This window comes from Clupea harengus, chromosome 12, assembly GCF_900700415.2.
Source record: "Clupea harengus chromosome 12, Ch_v2.0.2, whole genome shotgun sequence".
In the NCBI taxonomy this organism is placed as follows: Eukaryota; Metazoa; Chordata; class Actinopteri; order Clupeiformes; family Clupeidae; genus Clupea; species Clupea harengus.
In genome coordinates this window covers 18,350,490-18,367,639 of record NC_045163.1, presented here as the reverse complement: position 1 = coordinate 18,367,639, position 17,150 = coordinate 18,350,490, and the positions used below count along the sequence as shown (strand labels likewise).

Sequence of the window (17,150 nt, the reverse complement as noted above, 5' to 3'; positions counted from 1 at the left end):
AACTCGATTCAGTACCTCTCCCATTTACTCATGTGCTGTAGAGTAATCGCCACATAATGAATGATGCAACTCTCTCGTCTGTGCCAGGCGGGTGCTAACCTTGACATGTGTGATGACGACCAGCGGACCCCAATGATGGAGGCCTGTGAGAATAATCATCTGGACACTGTGCGCTACCTCTTGAAGGCAGGGGCTAGCATGGCACACAAGGTTGGTCATGGTTTCTATGGCAACCCATCGGTTGTACCCAGATTTTGCATCACTGGGACAGGAAATTGACAGTGATAAATGTCTATACTATAAATCTGTAGTATACTATAAATCTATATACGTCTATACATATACATGTATGTTAAGTATCTTGTAAATAGGCCATGAAACTTTTCATGGTACATTGCGTGGTGAAGAAGGACTTTAATAGAGAGTGTGCTTAAGCATACACTGACACTTATGTAAAGTGGCCATGCAGAACAAATTACACTCTCATCATGTGTCCTGTTCTAACAAAGAGCCCTTGCACATATCTGGGAAGGGCATTGTGAGTGTACTGACTATCAACTACAATTCCAGGCTGCAGCATCTTCAGGATCTCTTCAGCCAGAAACATTAAAGTAACTGGGTCAAGGTGTTCTCTTCCACGTACAAAATTGATAGTTTTGTTCCTCTCTTGTTAATCTCAATAGGATGTCCTTATTATATATTATTAAACAACCAGCCTCTGTTCCTTGTTATTTAGGGGGCATGTAAAGGTTTTTAAGACCTGATTAGTTGACAGATTGTGAATAAAGGACTCTATAGTTTTTATTAGAACTGTATAGTTAACACTCACTGGGTTTATTAGAGGATGTTTCTCCTTGCAGGATGCTGAGGGTTCAACATGTCTTCACCTCGCTGCTAAACTTGGGCATTTTGAGATTGTGAAGCACTTACTTGGCACTGGGTTAATAGACATCAACTGTCAGGTGAGTACCCTCTTTATCATGTTCCACAGTAATGTAGTCAACCTGTGACTAAATACATAAATCGAATTCTCAGAAGTCGTGCATTTTTGTTTTAACATAACCGTGGCAGTTTCTTGAAAAGACTCGAGGAAACTTCTTGCTGGAGCTTCTTGCCCTTAAATGCTGTGCTACACCAGTAGGATGCCATCAGTAAATGTTCCTCTAGTTAAATTGGTAGTGCAAGGTGCTTATTACACAGCACTCAAGAGCGATTCATAAGGAGCACATGTACTCATGAAAACTTTTATATCGTGCTTGTGCCATACATTCTAATTCTCCCTATAAAAGTAACGGTGTGAAACCGGCCTGTCCCATAATGCAATATTTCTTTTATTGCAATATTTCAGGACGACGGAGGCTGGACAGCCATGATTTGGTCCACGGAGTACAGGCACGTAGGACTGGTGAAGCTGCTGCTCTCCACTGGCGCAGACATCAACATCAGAGACAAGGTTAGCCCCTCTGGTGCTCTCACAGGGGCCTGCTGAAGGCTTGGGTCTCTCACAGGGGCCTGCTGAAGGCTTGGGTCTGCGGAGTATGATGGCTACAACTACTGAGAGAGGCAACAATGTCTTTCTTATGCTTCATTCATCAGCTGTTATTTTTCTGCTTTTGTCATTTAGTGGGTGCTTCTACTTAAGGACAATCATGGTGTGTTTTTTTTATTTTTATTTTTTTTTTTTTTATCTAAAGTTTCTCTATATCTTTTATTTTATATATATTCCACCCACATGGTAAATTATTTGTCAGTAGGCAAAAAGGATCTTCAAGCCTAAAGAGTTGTTGTGGTGCTAGGCAGTCTTTACCAGCAGGCCCTAAATATGGCTATTTATGGCTCCTCTTATGAAGGAAAGAAACATCCTGGAAGAGTTCTGGATTATACCCTTTTCTCTACCTGTGGAATGACAGAAATTGCCACTATTTGTCCTACCAGAGGGAGTTCTGGGATATAACCTGACCTCTGACCTGGTGACCTTTTTGATTTAGGAGGAGAATATCTGTCTCCACTGGGCAGCATTCTCTGGCTGTGTGGAGATCGCTGAGATCCTGCTGGAGGGGCGCTGTGACCTTCACGCCGTCAACATCCATGGAGACTCTCCAGTGCACATTGCTGCTCGGGAGAACCGCCTCGAATGCGTCACGTCAGTCAAACACTGCACTTCACAGCAACCTGAAAAAATACACTATAAAGTATTGTGGACCAACAGTTAATGTCAAACCAGATGAAGGTTCTTTTCCTCGTTCCTCTTTAGGCAGAAGTGTATTTGATACCTTTATTATTGGTTTTAGTAGCCTGTCGGTAACACATGACAAATAACATATATAATTAAAGCCAAATGTACAATTAGTTCAGAATGGTACAGTTTAGTCTCAATGGGTATGGTGTGAATTAGAGTAAAGTGGTGTAGGTTACAGTCACTAGATATTAAACATTTAATAAGAGGTGCCTCTATAGAGTCTGTGGCATTTGACAGTCCAGATTACAATGCATTGCAGTATCTGCCAGGTGACACCTGAAGTGGGCCAGATGTTCTAAATAGGTTCTCTTGGGTGCTCCACAGGCTGTTCTTGTCCCGGGGGTCGGACGTGAGTTTGAAGAACCGCGAGGGCGAGACGCCGCTGGAGTGCTGCAGCCACAACTCCAAGGTGTGGAGCACTCTGCAGACCAGCCGCCGGCTCAAGGAGAGCAGGGGGAGAGCCACGCCAGCGGAGAAGCTCCTCAGCAGGTACCACACCAACTCCCCTGGGGGGAGGGGCGGGGGCTGAGAGTCTTGGCACTCCTATTTGAGTCGGCTGGCTAATTTGTCTCCGTCTTTGCCTTCATTCTTCTATCGTTGCCTCCTTCCTCTTCCTATTGTCCTCGCCTACCCTCCTTTTATGATGGGCTTTTTAGTCATCTTTTAACCGTTTTCTGCCATTTTCTTACCAGTGCATTGTGTCTTCTAGAATTTCAATGAGCGCTTTTGCTTGAGTTCCTTCACATTTTTTTAAAAATAGTTTTGTCTAGTTTTAGCTTTACTTCCTTTTTATTTCTATTCTCTCTCTCTCTCTCTCTCTCTCTCTCTCTCTCTTTTTCTCCCGCTCTCTCTCGCTCTCTCTTTTTCTCTCTCTCTTTCTCTTAATCTTGTGTGCACATGTTAAACTCTCCTCTGTGCTGCATGTCTGCAGGGACATAGCGCGAGGTTATGAGTGTGTACCTGTTCCGTGCGTCAATGCTGTTGACAGCGAGCCCTGTCCAGACAACTACAAATACATCCCCGACAACTGTGTTACATCCCCAATGAACATTGACAAAAACATTACACACTTACAGGTAAGCAAGGGTTAACTAACCACTAATCACTTAACCACCACCCACACACGCACACACATTTTACTCATTCATATTCGCGCTGTAGTTTTTCCCTGAGTGTTATTTATACTTACAAAACAGATAAACACAAATAATTTACACAAACACAAAACCATAACAGGATAACCAAATATCGCTCTTGTCTTTCTTTTGGCAGTATTGTGTATGCAAAGACGACTGTTCCTCAACCAACTGTATGTGTGGACAACTCAGCTTGCGCTGTTGGTATGACAAGGTACGAATTCCTGCTGTGACATAAGAAGAATTGTCAGGAAGGGGTTGAGAACATCCTCAGTCAGTCAGAGTACATGTTTGTTACAGCGGAGGTTCAAAATAATTTCCCGTCTCCTGTAACACCCCAAAGGGTCAAAGTATGGGCAAATAATTACATAATGAGCATGATCAAATATTTGCATTCAGTCATTTGAATAAACAGACTGTATTCCATCTTCATCTACATACATCTTTTGATGGTGCATGGTCATGGCTTGTGTTCAGCTAGTGGAAACCACCGGTCTTTAATGTTCCTTCCATCTTCCTCCAGGAGGGCCGCTTACTGCCAGAGTTTTGCGCTGAGGAACCGCCACTCATCTTCGAGTGCAACCACGCCTGCTCGTGCTGGAGAACATGCAAGAACCGCGTGGTGCAGAACGGACTACGGTGACTTGCACTGACCACAAACAACTCACTCACAGAACAATAAGGCCACCCTCATACACACACACTGACAAGATCCCATGGAGTCCACAGCATTGTATTATACACTTAGATAGTGAACCAAAGGGCTCTCATCAGCATTTGAAGCATTACATATCATGGCACCAGAAAGATATTCATTCATCTCCGCTTCTCTTTCAGGTTACGGCTGCAGCTGTTCAGGACCCGTGTGATGGGCTGGGGGGTGAAGACCCTGCAGGACATCCCCCAGGGCACATTCGTATGCGAGTGAGTCACCCCCCCCCCCCCCCCTCTCTCTAACACACACGCACGTACTCAATCACTCTCTGACTATCTCTCTCTAATGTATGCTAATTGTTCCATTGTCTCTTGTCTGATTTGCCTGTGACTTTGAGACATCTGATTACATGTCGATTAATTGTCCTACACAGATATGTTGGGGAAATAATTTCTGATGCAGAGGCTGATGTGAGGGAAAATGACTCCTACTTGTTCAGCCTGGACAACAAGGTATGGACCCACACGTCACCTTCTCTGACACCCAACCAAATCATAGTACCACACCTAAAACTAAGCATAGCAACAACACAGACCCTCAAACCTCAATTGTAACTGTCCTCATATCAAAACTGAAATGTTTGGCGCCAATCGCTAGTGCAGCTTCTCGCAAGGCAACATAGACTCCCTACTGAATTAGCCAAGGCGAGTCTGAGCTTAGTTTTCACCACTTAATTCCAAAATTCCAGGTTCCAAAAAGGGGCCGTATAGGAGGGAATGCCCAACATCCCATAATGAGGGTCACAGTCAAAAACGCGAGTGTAATCTGATCCCCGATGAGCTCCAAAAGCCTGAAATTGTTACGATGATTACTACAGGCGCTGCTTCTCTAAGCCCACCGATATTTCAGCAAGGCCTATAAATACTGTGTGTCTGGTCTTCATGTTGATAAATGGTGTTATATTGTTTAGGTGTGTGTGAGTGTGTGAGAGATGACCTCCATCTTGGAGAGAGGCAGCCGTAGCCGTAGGTGACACGATTACCGAGCCTCCTGAGAATGCCGTCTCTGTGCGGAGCATGTGGGTTCACTGGTCGGTCATTAATTGAGTTTTAAACCAAAACTGTGGTAGTGTGGTAATCCTTGAAAGAGATGTCATTTTAGGAATTGAGATAATAGGTGTGTATATATTGGGATATAGGGTTTAATCTTTTTTGGAGAATCGCTAACTCACATGGATAGGAAAGTACTAGCTGCCAGGCAGAACCATGGATGTCTCTACCTGTAACTTGTTATGTAGCTTAGCTATCCCTTTCCCCATTTGGCTCATTGATTGAATTGTGTGTGCTAGTGAACGCGTCTGTTTTCCCTCCCTGGTTGGTTTTCACGTATTTGAGTCCTATGAGCTGTGGGGTCTTGTAGATCGTTGGATTACCTGTCTTTGGATACCAACAACTAAAAAAAAATATATATATATATATATTAAAAACTGAACAAACTACAAAGAACCAACTTAATTTAGCCAGTCCAAGACAGCTGGTGGCAAATCTACCTGTCAGCAGCGAGTGAGCAGCTAGGTCAGTGGCCCAGGCTGGGCAGAACACGAACATTTACTCACACATTGGGTTTAGTTTTAATCACAAGTATGTCCATCGTGTAGGGATTCAAGTAAGCTAGGTTAATTATGTTCAGAATATGCCTAGTTGATTTGGCTTTGCCACACTACACAAGACACACACACGCACGCACGCACAAACACACACACACGCACGCACAAACACATACAGAGTGGGATAATAGAAATGCAGCAGGAGCTTTTCTGAAGATTTATCATTTTGCCAAGTCTCATTGTGAGCTTGTGTGTGTATAGGGGCGGGTTGCACAAGCAGGTTTCAGTCTAACAGCTCTTCAAGAATTCCTTCTTATTCTGCCAACCCCTTGATGTTCCTCTTGAGGGAGAGTGGGAAATAATAAGCTATTCTTTTGATATTTGTGTTTCTTCTCAGTCTTTTGTTTGATGTGCTCTCCTATTCACACCTCTACTGTGGCTATGCCTTACACTGCCTTCTTCAGCATAGTGCTGTTTGAGGTCCTAGCCAGGGTCTAGCCACAAAGTTTGTTAAAACATTTATTTGTTGTTCTATGCAATGTCACGTATACAACTAATTTATTGCCCAACTTTAATGTTACTTAAAGTTACTCAATGTTGACCTGTTGTCTTGCAGGTAGGGGATGTGTACTGTATAGACGCCCGTTTCTACGGCAACATCAGCCGCTTCATCAATCACTTGTGTGAGCCGAACCTGTTCCCGTGCCGCGTGTTCACCTCGCACCAGGACCTGCGCTTCCCCCGCGTGGCCTTCTACGCCAGTAAGAACATCCGCGCTGGAGAAGAGCTGGGGTACGAGTGGGGTGCAAGCCCACCTTCTTTCACCACACCACACCGCATCGCACCACAACACAACACAACATTACTGCACTATCACTGTTTAAAAGAACACCAGAACAAACGATACACTATCAGGTAAGATGGCTCTTGCCTTAACATAGTCATTCTACAGAGGTATTCCAGAATGCAGGAATGGATCGTTCTGACCCATTGTTAAAATATCGTTACACTAAAAAAATATATAAAAAAAGTCTAAAGGCAAGTAATAGTTTTTGCATAAATGATCCCAAAACTGGTGACAGACTCCGAGCTAAATTGAATTCGATGGCAGATTTGTAATCTATGGTGTTGCCACCTAATGGAGCCCCCTGCAGTGCTGCTCACTAGAGGCACGTGACTGGAAATGCTTGCATAATATAGGAGGTGTAAGTCTTCACTGTTTAACTTGACACCTTAATAGATAAAATGTGTTTTTTCAACAAAAACAAAAATATATATATAATATAAAGAGTGTGTGTGTACGTGTCGTCTTATTTATTTATTTATTTATTTATTTATATATATATATATATATATATATATATATATATATATATATAAAGTCAGTCAAACACCTTTTCTGTGTTCTTGTTTTCTCCCTTAGCTTTGACTACGGTGACCACTTCTGGGACATTAAGGGCAAGGACTTCAGCTGCCAGTGTGGCTCCACCAAGTGCAAGTACTCTGCCACGGCCACAGCCCACAGGCAGGCGGACAGCACCCCCGAGCAGCAGCCCAGTGCCCTGCCCGACACCAGCTCCTCCACCACCCCCTCCAGCCCCTCCTGATCCTGCCCACGCACAAGGTGCCCTCTGCCTGGGCACACATCCGCCATCACTGCCCCCACCATCCACTCCACCTGAGCACCACCCTCTACCAGCCAAACTCCACTGAACTCGTTCACCCACCCTTCCACACCAGCATCGAGGAACACAAAAACGCACACGTGAACCCCTTCCCCCTCCCCCTCCCCCTCCCCGCCCGTACCCACGTTGGACCTAATGTCAGTCATGCCAGCCGTATTTTGCTGGGGTTCTGTACAGAGCGCCGTGACTCTCTGATAGTTAAAAACATTATGCATTTGGGTCAGAAAGTGTTTTCAGTGGCTGCGTCTAAAAGACCGCTGGATGGATGACAGAGCTTTGGGTCACGGGATACGAATAGTGTGTAAAAAATAAAAGCCTTCTCTTTTTATTCTAATTTGTTTTTAAATCTGTAAGTGTTCTTTTTTTTATTATTATTATCCTTCAACCATAATTTCTCTGCCACCCCTGAAGCCTTCTGGGGAATCGAGTAAGACGCTGCTGGATCTGTTGTGAATACAAAACTACAAACAGTGCAATTGCGAGAGTGACTGCATGACTTGTGCCCACGATGCATCCACAGCATGTCATCTAGTACCACTCGGTCTTCTGAGAGCGTTTTGTCAATCACCGGACGTCCACACACAATTGAGCTGAACCAGTCATGGATCTCAAGTGGGAGGTGCAGTCATCCACACCTGTACGGAGCAAGATGTCGCTATGTGGAAATAAAGTCGGACGAACTTGTGGTGAAATGAATGCAACAGAAGCTCTGATAGACAGCAGTGTCTCAGGGGCCATGCAAATTTGTCTTGTGCAACCGTTTCCTTTTTTTCATGAAATGTCTCAATAAGTTCTATTACATTTGTTGCAGTTTGCTGCGACAACACGCCTGTCCCATCGACGGGATTGTCATGATTACTCCTGAAGGTCACGGCCCATTAAAGCCAACCAGCTATCCTCTTGAAAAACAGGGTGGCGCTGGTCTACTCTGCTGACATGAGCTCTAATTGTGGAGTGGACAGGCTTCTTATTTGATCAGCTTCTCGCTCAAAGTGCTGGTCCTCTCGCATGTATCTGTCTTGGAAAAGATTGGGAGTGTTGACACACTGCACTCTTGTGTATAGGACAAATTGAAAAGGGGGGGGGGGCTGCGTTTATCAATATTATTTCACTTTTAATGTTCAGTTTAATGACAAGATGGCATGTTTACTGAACACTTGCAAAAGAAAGCCGAACATTCGTATCGCTGCAAGAAACCAGGAGGGTTGTTAGAGGGACACACATGGACAGAGAAAATGGTGCTGAAAAAGTTTTTTTTTTTTGTTCTTTTTATTTTGTATTGCTCACAAGAAGTGAATATGAGTTGTAAAATAAGATGAAGTCTTTCTAGTTTTTTTTTTTTTTTTTTTTTTACATATAAATTTACCTCCCAGTTTTTTAACTGTATTAGCTGTAGTTAGCCAGTATCATTTCCGTTTCATGACTTCACGTGGCTGGTCAATCTATTATTCTGTCTTTTTAAATGTGCATAGTATAGTATTGTCCCTTGTGCAAATTCTCAGAGATGTAAGTACAAAAAAATAAAAAATAATACTTTTTCTTTATGTTACATAATTCTGGATAGTGAAACTTACGATGCTCCATGCTTGGTTGTATTTTTTTTTTTTTTTCAATAAATTTACTACTGATAAAAGGATGCTGTTGACCACTGCATTGGTTCATTTTTTGCATTGAAGTTACATAACATATTTTGCATACGTTTTCCTGATTTAAGTCATCAGTGGACACATTGTGTATCGGCAGGTCTCCTCACACAGTGCATGCTGGACTTGCTGATTGGATTTGGGGCAGCACTGTAAGTGTGTGAGCATGGGTTGAGCGGGTTCACGGGCACGTAACATTTCCTGTTTGTACTACCGGTCTTCATCCTCCACAACCATCCTTTCTTGCGACACTCAATGCTTTAAACTATGATTGACTTTGAAGGAGTAGATGTTTTCATCTGAAGAATGTGGGTGTTATCTGGGACAAGTCTTTCAACCTCAGCAGAGGTGTAAGCATTACATGCCCGTGCATGCATAGACCACTAGTGTCATACATGGTTGCAAAGAGTAAGATGCAAGATAGAGATCTGAAATCTTTCGTTAAAATTTTAGCTGCTGAGGGGTAACATGGAGACGCTTCATCTGCCTATGGCCACTGCTAGTGTCAGAGAGGTTTCAATCAGGAAGACTCGACCAACTCTTGAGTCTCGGGGCCCAGAAAGTCTTTTCAGGGGAGAGAAAGCGAGAGAGGCATGGCACAAAGAGAGCCAAGCAGGAAATCTCTGATTGCATATCAGCTGGGCCTTTGTTTCTCAGTATAAACTGCATGATGATTGTTTCCTTCCTGATTGCCCAGACAGAAAAGAGCTCCATCATACACTTCTAAGGAAGCTAGGAGGGAATAGAGAGCTTTGGATAGGATGATTAGGACTCTTAGCTAACCGGACAGGAAACTATGTTTTCCGCATTCCATGATGGGGCAAAATTCATGTGCCCAATCAGGGCCTTGTTTGGTTGGTTTGGACGTAAACAGATCAGACAGATGAGGGAAAGGGACGTATAACATAGAGCCAGACCTCGTCCAACTGGTGTCCTCTGCAGGCTCCTAAACGCTGGGTCCCAAACAGCGAGGCTACCATGGCAATGAAGAGGGCACAGCACTACTCTAGATGGGTGGAGAGGAGATCCACTGTGGTCTATGGTAGGAATCATGTGGCTCAGAGTTTGGTTATATAGAGGTATTCTTTTCAAACCTCACATTTCATCTCTATTCTGGTCAAAATCTTTGAACTAGGTCTAACTGCCATGTGAGTAACTTGCGGTTGCCATTCTGGATATGGATACACAATTACAATTGTTAATGTATTTCTGACAGATCAGTAGTGGTAAGTGACTGGTAACTACGATATTCGCTGTACATTTTTACAGCTGATTTTTAACTACGCTATATTTTTTTCTTGTGAAGGCAAAAGCTGAAAATTAATATTTTGTGTGTTTTGTAAAGATAGAGTCCGCGATTCCGTTTTGCGATAGGTTATTGATCTTTGAGCTCTACTATGTTTTTTTTGAACGGACGGCTTGATGACCATGAGGAGCAATTCGCTGAACTTGACAAAAAGTGAATGGTATTACAATGGCAGGACTTTAAAGATGATACTCGGAGAATTTGACAAACTGATTAACTTGAATGTGAGAAAATCACAAATTTCCTCCGGTATAAGTGAAAGCTGTGTCACACTGATGCAAAATGCAGAAGACTAAAACCATAATATCCGTAGAACACCTGTGCGCATCTTGTCCATTTCAGTTTGAAAGGAGCCAATGGGAGCCTAGCAGACCAACACCTAGAAAAGTAGCCTGTGTCCCTTTGTCAACAAACCGCAACAAAGTTTTGAACACTTCACGGGACAAAACTGTGAATCCTACCAATTAATTCAAGATCAAATTGAGCGATATTAATACTTTCTCTTGTTTTTGTTTTTGGTTTAAGCGGTGAGGTCGGTCACATTTGGAGCTTGGCGGATGTTGACCTTGGGCGCAGAGTACAGTTCGTGGTCTCGAACAGACAAATCCAACACACCGGGACAGAGACGTACCGCCACAGTTGGGTCCACAGAGGACGACAGCCTAGATGGATCAGACGTGGGCACCGACGAACCAACATACTACGACACAATTCATGAACTCGAAGGGTCGTTCCACAACAAAAATGTCCCTAATATCATTGATGCGCATGAGGCTTTCTCTGAGGACATCAGGTAGGCCATACGTCTTTAAAATCAATCAAAACATTTGAATCCTTTTTCAAAAAAATAAAATTTAAGTTTACGCACAGTGGTCTCTTTGGGGTGTAGGCTAACCTTAAGCTGCTTTGCAAATTAACCTCTAAATATACTGTCCTTTTCTGAAGAAATGTGAATGAATCTCTAACGGTTCCTTGTGGAGAAGCAGAAAGATGCAAACTCTACCTGTGAACTTTACCATTTCAACATTTAGGCTGTCGTTAACATTTTGCCTTTGCCCTATAAACCTGCTGCAAAATGTCAAGTCATTATTCAAGGTTCTATGAGAAATATCTTTCTGGATTATGCTTGCTATTGATTTCACATTCAATTGTCATTTCAGCAGGCACGCACGCCTTTATTTACAAGACAACAAGAACATAATGGAACCGAACCGACGAAAAATTTAATAATTTGCTTGGCTCTCACGCAGCCCCCACAACGTTCACTCAAAGTGAATAGGAATAAAACAAGATTTGATTAGACCATTTTGGCTATTTTCAAAATATTCACAGCATTGGCAATCATTGATGATTGGACATTTCAAGCTTCGACTTTAAGTGTATCTCAGTGTACCAAGCAACCCCTACCGTCCGTACTGTTCCTTCTTGGGTTCCTGCTCTGTGCTATTTTACATAAAGGATCCAACGTGCCAAGGTTTTTTTTTTTACACCATTCCAGTCATTGTGTGTGGATCATCAAATTGCAAGTCGAGTTCCTTCACGAGCACTACACATGAACAGCCACGAGAGGGAGTAGAGGTTCTTGATAATCTCTGAGTTGCTCGCGTGCAGACACCTTCTAACTGTTAGAGGTTGGAACAATCAGTATCAATGAAAAGAGCAGTCTGTGTTATTTGAAAAAACGAAGTGACAAACGTTACGCTTAGACTTAGAGTATTGTGTTATTCAGAATGTTAAATTGCCTTAGTTTACATTTTCACGTTTTCTGTACCCGGCAAGTATGTCCCTGGTTGAAAGAGTTACGTGATTGACAGCTGGTAGTAATTCAGTTTTGAAGAGATTGTGTCCAACTGAGTTGTGCCCCTCGGGTGCAGAAGTGATGCATACAGAAGCCTGAATTAATGCCAAGAGTTTTCCGGATCTCTCACGCAGAGAGACCTCCTGGTGAAAGGGGGGCATGTGTAGAGTGGAAGCTGATTTCCATATCCTCCCTCAAGCACCTCTGTAAAGATCACCATAAACCAAGACGTAGCCTAATCACTAGCAAAATGAGTTTAAATAATGATGACGAATGGCATATCTCATTGAATGTCAGGGACATGATTTTAGTGTAACATGAAATCCTCATTGCATTCATTCACAAAATCCACCTAATCTTAACTGAATTAGAGATTGGGGGTTTGGTGGCCATTCATTTAACGGGCTCTGTTTAAAATTTCAATTCAGGGGTATTTGTCTGGCCGTTTTTGATAACCAACGCGAACCAATGGTTCCTACATGCCAGTGGACCCCATCGTCCCTCTATAGGTTTCCAATCCCATCATAAAATCTCAATAAAGACACACCATAAATGTCTAATCGCAGAATAAAGTGGTACTTTGTGGATGACCTACATGTGCAGTCACTGTGGTACCTGTGAAAAATGTGGTAGCAGGATAATATTGGTTACTGTAGACTGTTCTTCCCCTTCATCGGTCAGGCGGATATCAGCAAAAACGATTTTAGGCCCTAGCCAACACCCGTCACCATGCAATGTCTGTTATGTGGCCCATAATAATCAACGCCTCCGTTTCAATGATGGCGTTGGCCACTAATGCAGTTGAAGGCTTGATTGAATGTTTTTGCATCCATTTTAACAGATGAAGGTGATTCCGTGTCCAGGCATTTTGTCAGATGTAGCGCTTGACCGTTGCAACATACTAGAGCCAGTAGTGCTCTTAGACGTGAGGAGAGTGTCCTACACTTGTGGGGTATTCATCGGCCGTCACCTCCTGAATGTCTGTCCTATCCTTAACCCATGACTCTGTGCCAGAATGTGTCTCATCCGTGCTCTTCATGTGCTCGGCTGGGTTGAGACCACAGGATGTCTCTCGTGACTCACTGCCTTGGCTGGGAGGACGCCTGAGAAAAGGTGCATTGAGAACATAAACAGGAGAAAAAAAGACAAAATACACTCTATATTATGGGTCTACATTGATGCCCTTTCTTTGTGTAACAATTACATTTGTTGCCGATTTCAAATTACCGCTAGATTAATCACTGGAATTACAGGAATAGTTATTTGTTTCATTAATTTAACATACAGTGTTAAAAACACTGCAGAAAACAACTCGCACAACATTATACTTAAATTGCGTATTATTAGCCTATGAATTTATGATTAATTCAGAGGCTGTGAGTTACCTGCCTATCTCCACACAATCTATGTTTTTACTGTTTTCGAAAAGTGTGTCACGTTTTTGTCTATTTTCTAGCCACCCATTCTGTTCTTCACTCTCTCCACCATATTTTAAGACCTATAGCCTATCTGTAGTTTTTCGCTTCGTAGTCGGTGCGCGCACCTGTGGCATTCAAATCCTCCATCCGTGAGACAATGAAAAAACACATCTGTGATCCATAACCCCAATTTGGCTATTTGGCAAGTTACTGCGCAGGAGAAGGAAAAAACGGCGAAGACGCAAAAAAAGGAATCTGAGTAACTTGAGAGTTATAAATAAGCTTGTATTGATCGGATGTGGTGGAGAATCCCTCCTCCCGATTCTGGTGGAGAATCGTAGTGCAGGTGGCCTTGCCGATAGGTTAATTTTAGTCACATGCGTCTATTCATGAGGACCAGCGTCTACTCAATAGACTACATTTGTAGCCTACATCGCAAGTGGACAAGTGGAAGTACCGAGGAAGACGCTTCTGACTGTTTTGTAATTAATTCACATTTTTCGTGAAGAAGGAATGTTTTTTCCATACAGCCTTGTTTAGCTGGAGTCATCAAACGAACGGAGATTTACGAGCATTTGGAGTGGTTTTGTGTTGTTTTTATTTCAAATATGGCAAAATTGACATTTTCCTTGAATGACATTATACCATGAGCACGTTTACTTTTCTGTTTGGTCATTTTTCGACCTGGAATGTCATCTTCTGCATACGTGGAATTCATTAATTTGCTTTTCCTACGGGTCAATGAAGTGCGGTTTACTCGGAACGCATATACACGCGAACTTTGTGATTTATTCGCATTACACCGAAGGATGGATTGAGAGGGTGTAGAAACAAGAGATAAAATCAAGAGAAGACAATCCAACATTTCTCTCCAGTTATCACACCACACGGAACAGCATGCACTGATGGAGACTCTTGGTCTTGGCAAGTGTGTGCGTTGCGATGCTTCTCTGACCTTTTGTAATTAATGTCTTTTTGGATATTCCTTGTTGGATCTGTTTATTTCTAGAATGACTCGCTTTGGAGATGATCTACCAACCCGCTATGGAGGCGGAGGTCCGCCGGGCGCTGGAAGAGGGGGCGCCCGAGCGGGAGGTCCCCCAGGCGGCCAGAGGGTGTACAAGCAGTCGATGGCTCAAAGAGCCAGGACAATGGCTTTGTACAACCCAAAACAGACAAAACAGAATTGCTTCACTGTCAATCGGTCCTTGTTTATTTTTAGCGAGGACAATATCATAAGGAAGTATGCTAAGAGAATTACCGAATGGCCATATCCTTTCCGGTTAAAAAATGACCGTCAAAATGAGAACAGGTTGCAAGTGATTTGAGTGATTGAAGCTAACATCTGTGAGAAAAGAACTGTCAAATTTGACGTGTGGTTTCCTTTTCCATTGTAGTATTCCAGGCAGTATTATAATCCTCTATAAAAAAACCTTTTTTTGCAACATTGTAGTGTAACGGGCAATAGTGTGCCAACATATAAAGATACCCACCATTCAAAATACCAGTTTGTGTCAGTGCACAGGTATCCAACAGGCGAACACACTCGCGGCCAGTTTTTTGATTTGGGTGGTAGCATAGAAATGGTCTCAATCTTATTGTGAGATTACAGTAAATGCTGACATACAGCCGCCAAGCTGTCGAGGAAAGTATGCCCCTTTTGTAGTCACGGGCAATCGTTTCTGAGGCTCGGGGGTATTTCAAATCCTAAATCTATAGGTTTATCCACACCACCCCATGGCGTCCTACAATGTTATTTTAGTCGTGATGTAAATGAACATTGTCAGGTTAGCGCTAAGTTTAAAAGTGTCCGTCTCCATGAGTGCCCTTGCATTTACATTTTCTGAAAGCTACTTGTAGAGTTCATGCTAGTTTCCAGATCTTTTGGCAGTAGCAATGTCACGTACAGTTAACAGCATGAACAATAATCTGTCTGCATTTGAAGTACTGTGAGCTTTTATCTCTTAGTTTACATCTAATAAGTGTTGCATTTAAAGTATGGAATGAACACGGCATGCATAAGTTGTATACGCAAGGTAAACTTAAAACTAAAGTAAAACATGAAAACTAGGCCCCCATGTTTTATTTGCACTCAAGAGCGCTCTCCAGGGTACTGAATTGTCTAACGTCAAGTCGTAGCGTCGTTTAGCAGTTCGCTGTGGAAGTGGAACGTAAGGCAGTTTAGACATCACGGCTGCATACATATTTATTTCCAGGGGCCAAGCAGACGGCTTTTGAATGTATATATGACAAAGTGGAGCATATTGTGTATGTCTGCCCTACGGGTTGCGAGGGGGCGACTTAAGTAGTCATTGAAGCTTTACATGGCAGTTCCATAAAGACGTAACCTCGGGGGAATGGCAATGTAAAATGGATTGAAAAACGGATCTTGCCTTAAAACCAAATTGAAATTTTCTGGCAGCTGGAAAGGAAGTTGAATTAGTCCTTCTTGTGGGGTGAATCCTTTATCAGAAGAATCCTTGGAAATCAGCATATTGACCACATAATAAGGCGGAAGTATGAAATTGTGTTGGATACAAATTTGAGCCCTTTCCAGTTTTAGTAGGAGCTTCTAAAAGTTATGTCATGTCCTAATGCCATTATCAGTGGTTTTACAGTCATTGCAGAGCCCATATGAGAAATCACACGAGATTATACATTTCTTGCCTTTATCAGAAGATCCAGTTATGTAATAGATTGGTTAGCACTGTGATCAGCTGAGCACCCACACCATCCCAGTTCTTAGTCCTTCTATCCTGTTCTCCTTTTTGTGTGAGATGATATATTATGTGTCCAGATTGTATCATTCCTTGTCTTTCCTTGACCTTCACACTCCATTTGAGTACATGATCCTCGCCACCATCATCGCCAACTGTATAGTGCTGGCCCTGGAGCAGCACCTACCAGCAGCAGACAAGACCCCCATGTCCGAGCGCCTGGTAAGCACAGCAGGATGCCTCTCACTCTCTGGGCTGCTGCTTCTCTCCTTGCACATGCTTCTTTTTCCCCTCAGAATTTGCTCTGTTCTTCTTAGCCTTTGCCTGATGTGTCCGCCTTTAACCTATGGGATATTTCACTCATGTTGTAATGGACTGTTATGCACTGTTATAGCTTTTCATCTGAATTTGAAGGTCTTTTAGGCATTTAAGGATAGTCAGATGGCTAATTGAGTGAAAAGAGGGGGATGGTAGGGAGGGTATCAAAATAGGCCCATCTGAACAAAGACACTGGATCTCTCCTTCTCGTTGTCTCTCTCTCTCTCTCTCTCTCTCTCTCTCTCTCTCCGACTCACTTTCTCTCTCTCTCTGTCTCTCTCTATACTCCCACACACATCATCTTGAGCAACATGCATTGATCAATTTTTGCCGCTGCACCAGTGTCGCCTGGTGACCGGAGAGCCCATTAAAAGGAACCCACAGTCCCACCCTGAGTGCCCAGGCTCTGGCTGACACAGCGGCCACGCTCCCTTCCTCCCCTCCTGGGTCCATGGGGGTGGCGTAGCCTGGCTGGCAGGCTCATTAGCACAGCCTTACCACGGAGCATTGACACATGTGTCCCTGCTGGCTCTCGGCTAGCCTCCATGTCGTCACGCTGGGCTGGCTTTGATCCAGCACCGGCTTACTCGTACCGCCCAGACTGCCTATTGAACCCTTTGCCTGTAGAG

At 43.2% G+C, this 17,150-nt stretch overlaps 2 protein-coding genes across 19 annotated transcripts in view; both read left to right on the top strand.

Annotated features, from left to right (window-relative positions):
• The window catches only part of ehmt1b (euchromatic histone-lysine N-methyltransferase 1b), a 35,254-nt gene extending 26,297 nt beyond the window's left edge, over positions 1–8,957 (top strand). For all 18 annotated transcript variants that reach the window (XM_031577237.2, XM_031577246.2, XM_031577245.2 and 15 more), the window contains 12 exons: positions 88–210; positions 861–962; positions 1,349–1,453; positions 1,989–2,143; positions 2,564–2,728; positions 3,171–3,315; positions 3,512–3,589; positions 3,899–4,014; positions 4,213–4,299; positions 4,464–4,542; positions 6,253–6,428; positions 7,060–8,957. In XM_031577237.2, coding sequence (XP_031433097.1) covers positions 88–210; positions 861–962; positions 1,349–1,453; positions 1,989–2,143; positions 2,564–2,728; positions 3,171–3,315; positions 3,512–3,589; positions 3,899–4,014; positions 4,213–4,299; positions 4,464–4,542; positions 6,253–6,428; positions 7,060–7,243 — 1,515 coding nt within the window. In that variant the 3' untranslated portion in view covers positions 7,244–8,957. The remainder of the gene's footprint in view (positions 1–87; positions 211–860; positions 963–1,348; positions 1,454–1,988; positions 2,144–2,563; positions 2,729–3,170; positions 3,316–3,511; positions 3,590–3,898; positions 4,015–4,212; positions 4,300–4,463; positions 4,543–6,252; positions 6,429–7,059) is intronic.
• Positions 8,958–13,543: 4,586 nt separating this feature from the next.
• cacna1bb (calcium channel, voltage-dependent, N type, alpha 1B subunit, b) overlaps positions 13,544–17,150 on the top strand; it is a 144,786-nt gene continuing 141,179 nt past the window's right edge. The window contains exons 1-2 of the mRNA XM_042709342.1: positions 13,544–14,756; positions 16,320–16,425. Coding sequence (XP_042565276.1) covers positions 14,497–14,756; positions 16,320–16,425 — 366 coding nt within the window. The 5' untranslated portion in view covers positions 13,544–14,496. The remainder of the gene's footprint in view (positions 14,757–16,319; positions 16,426–17,150) is intronic.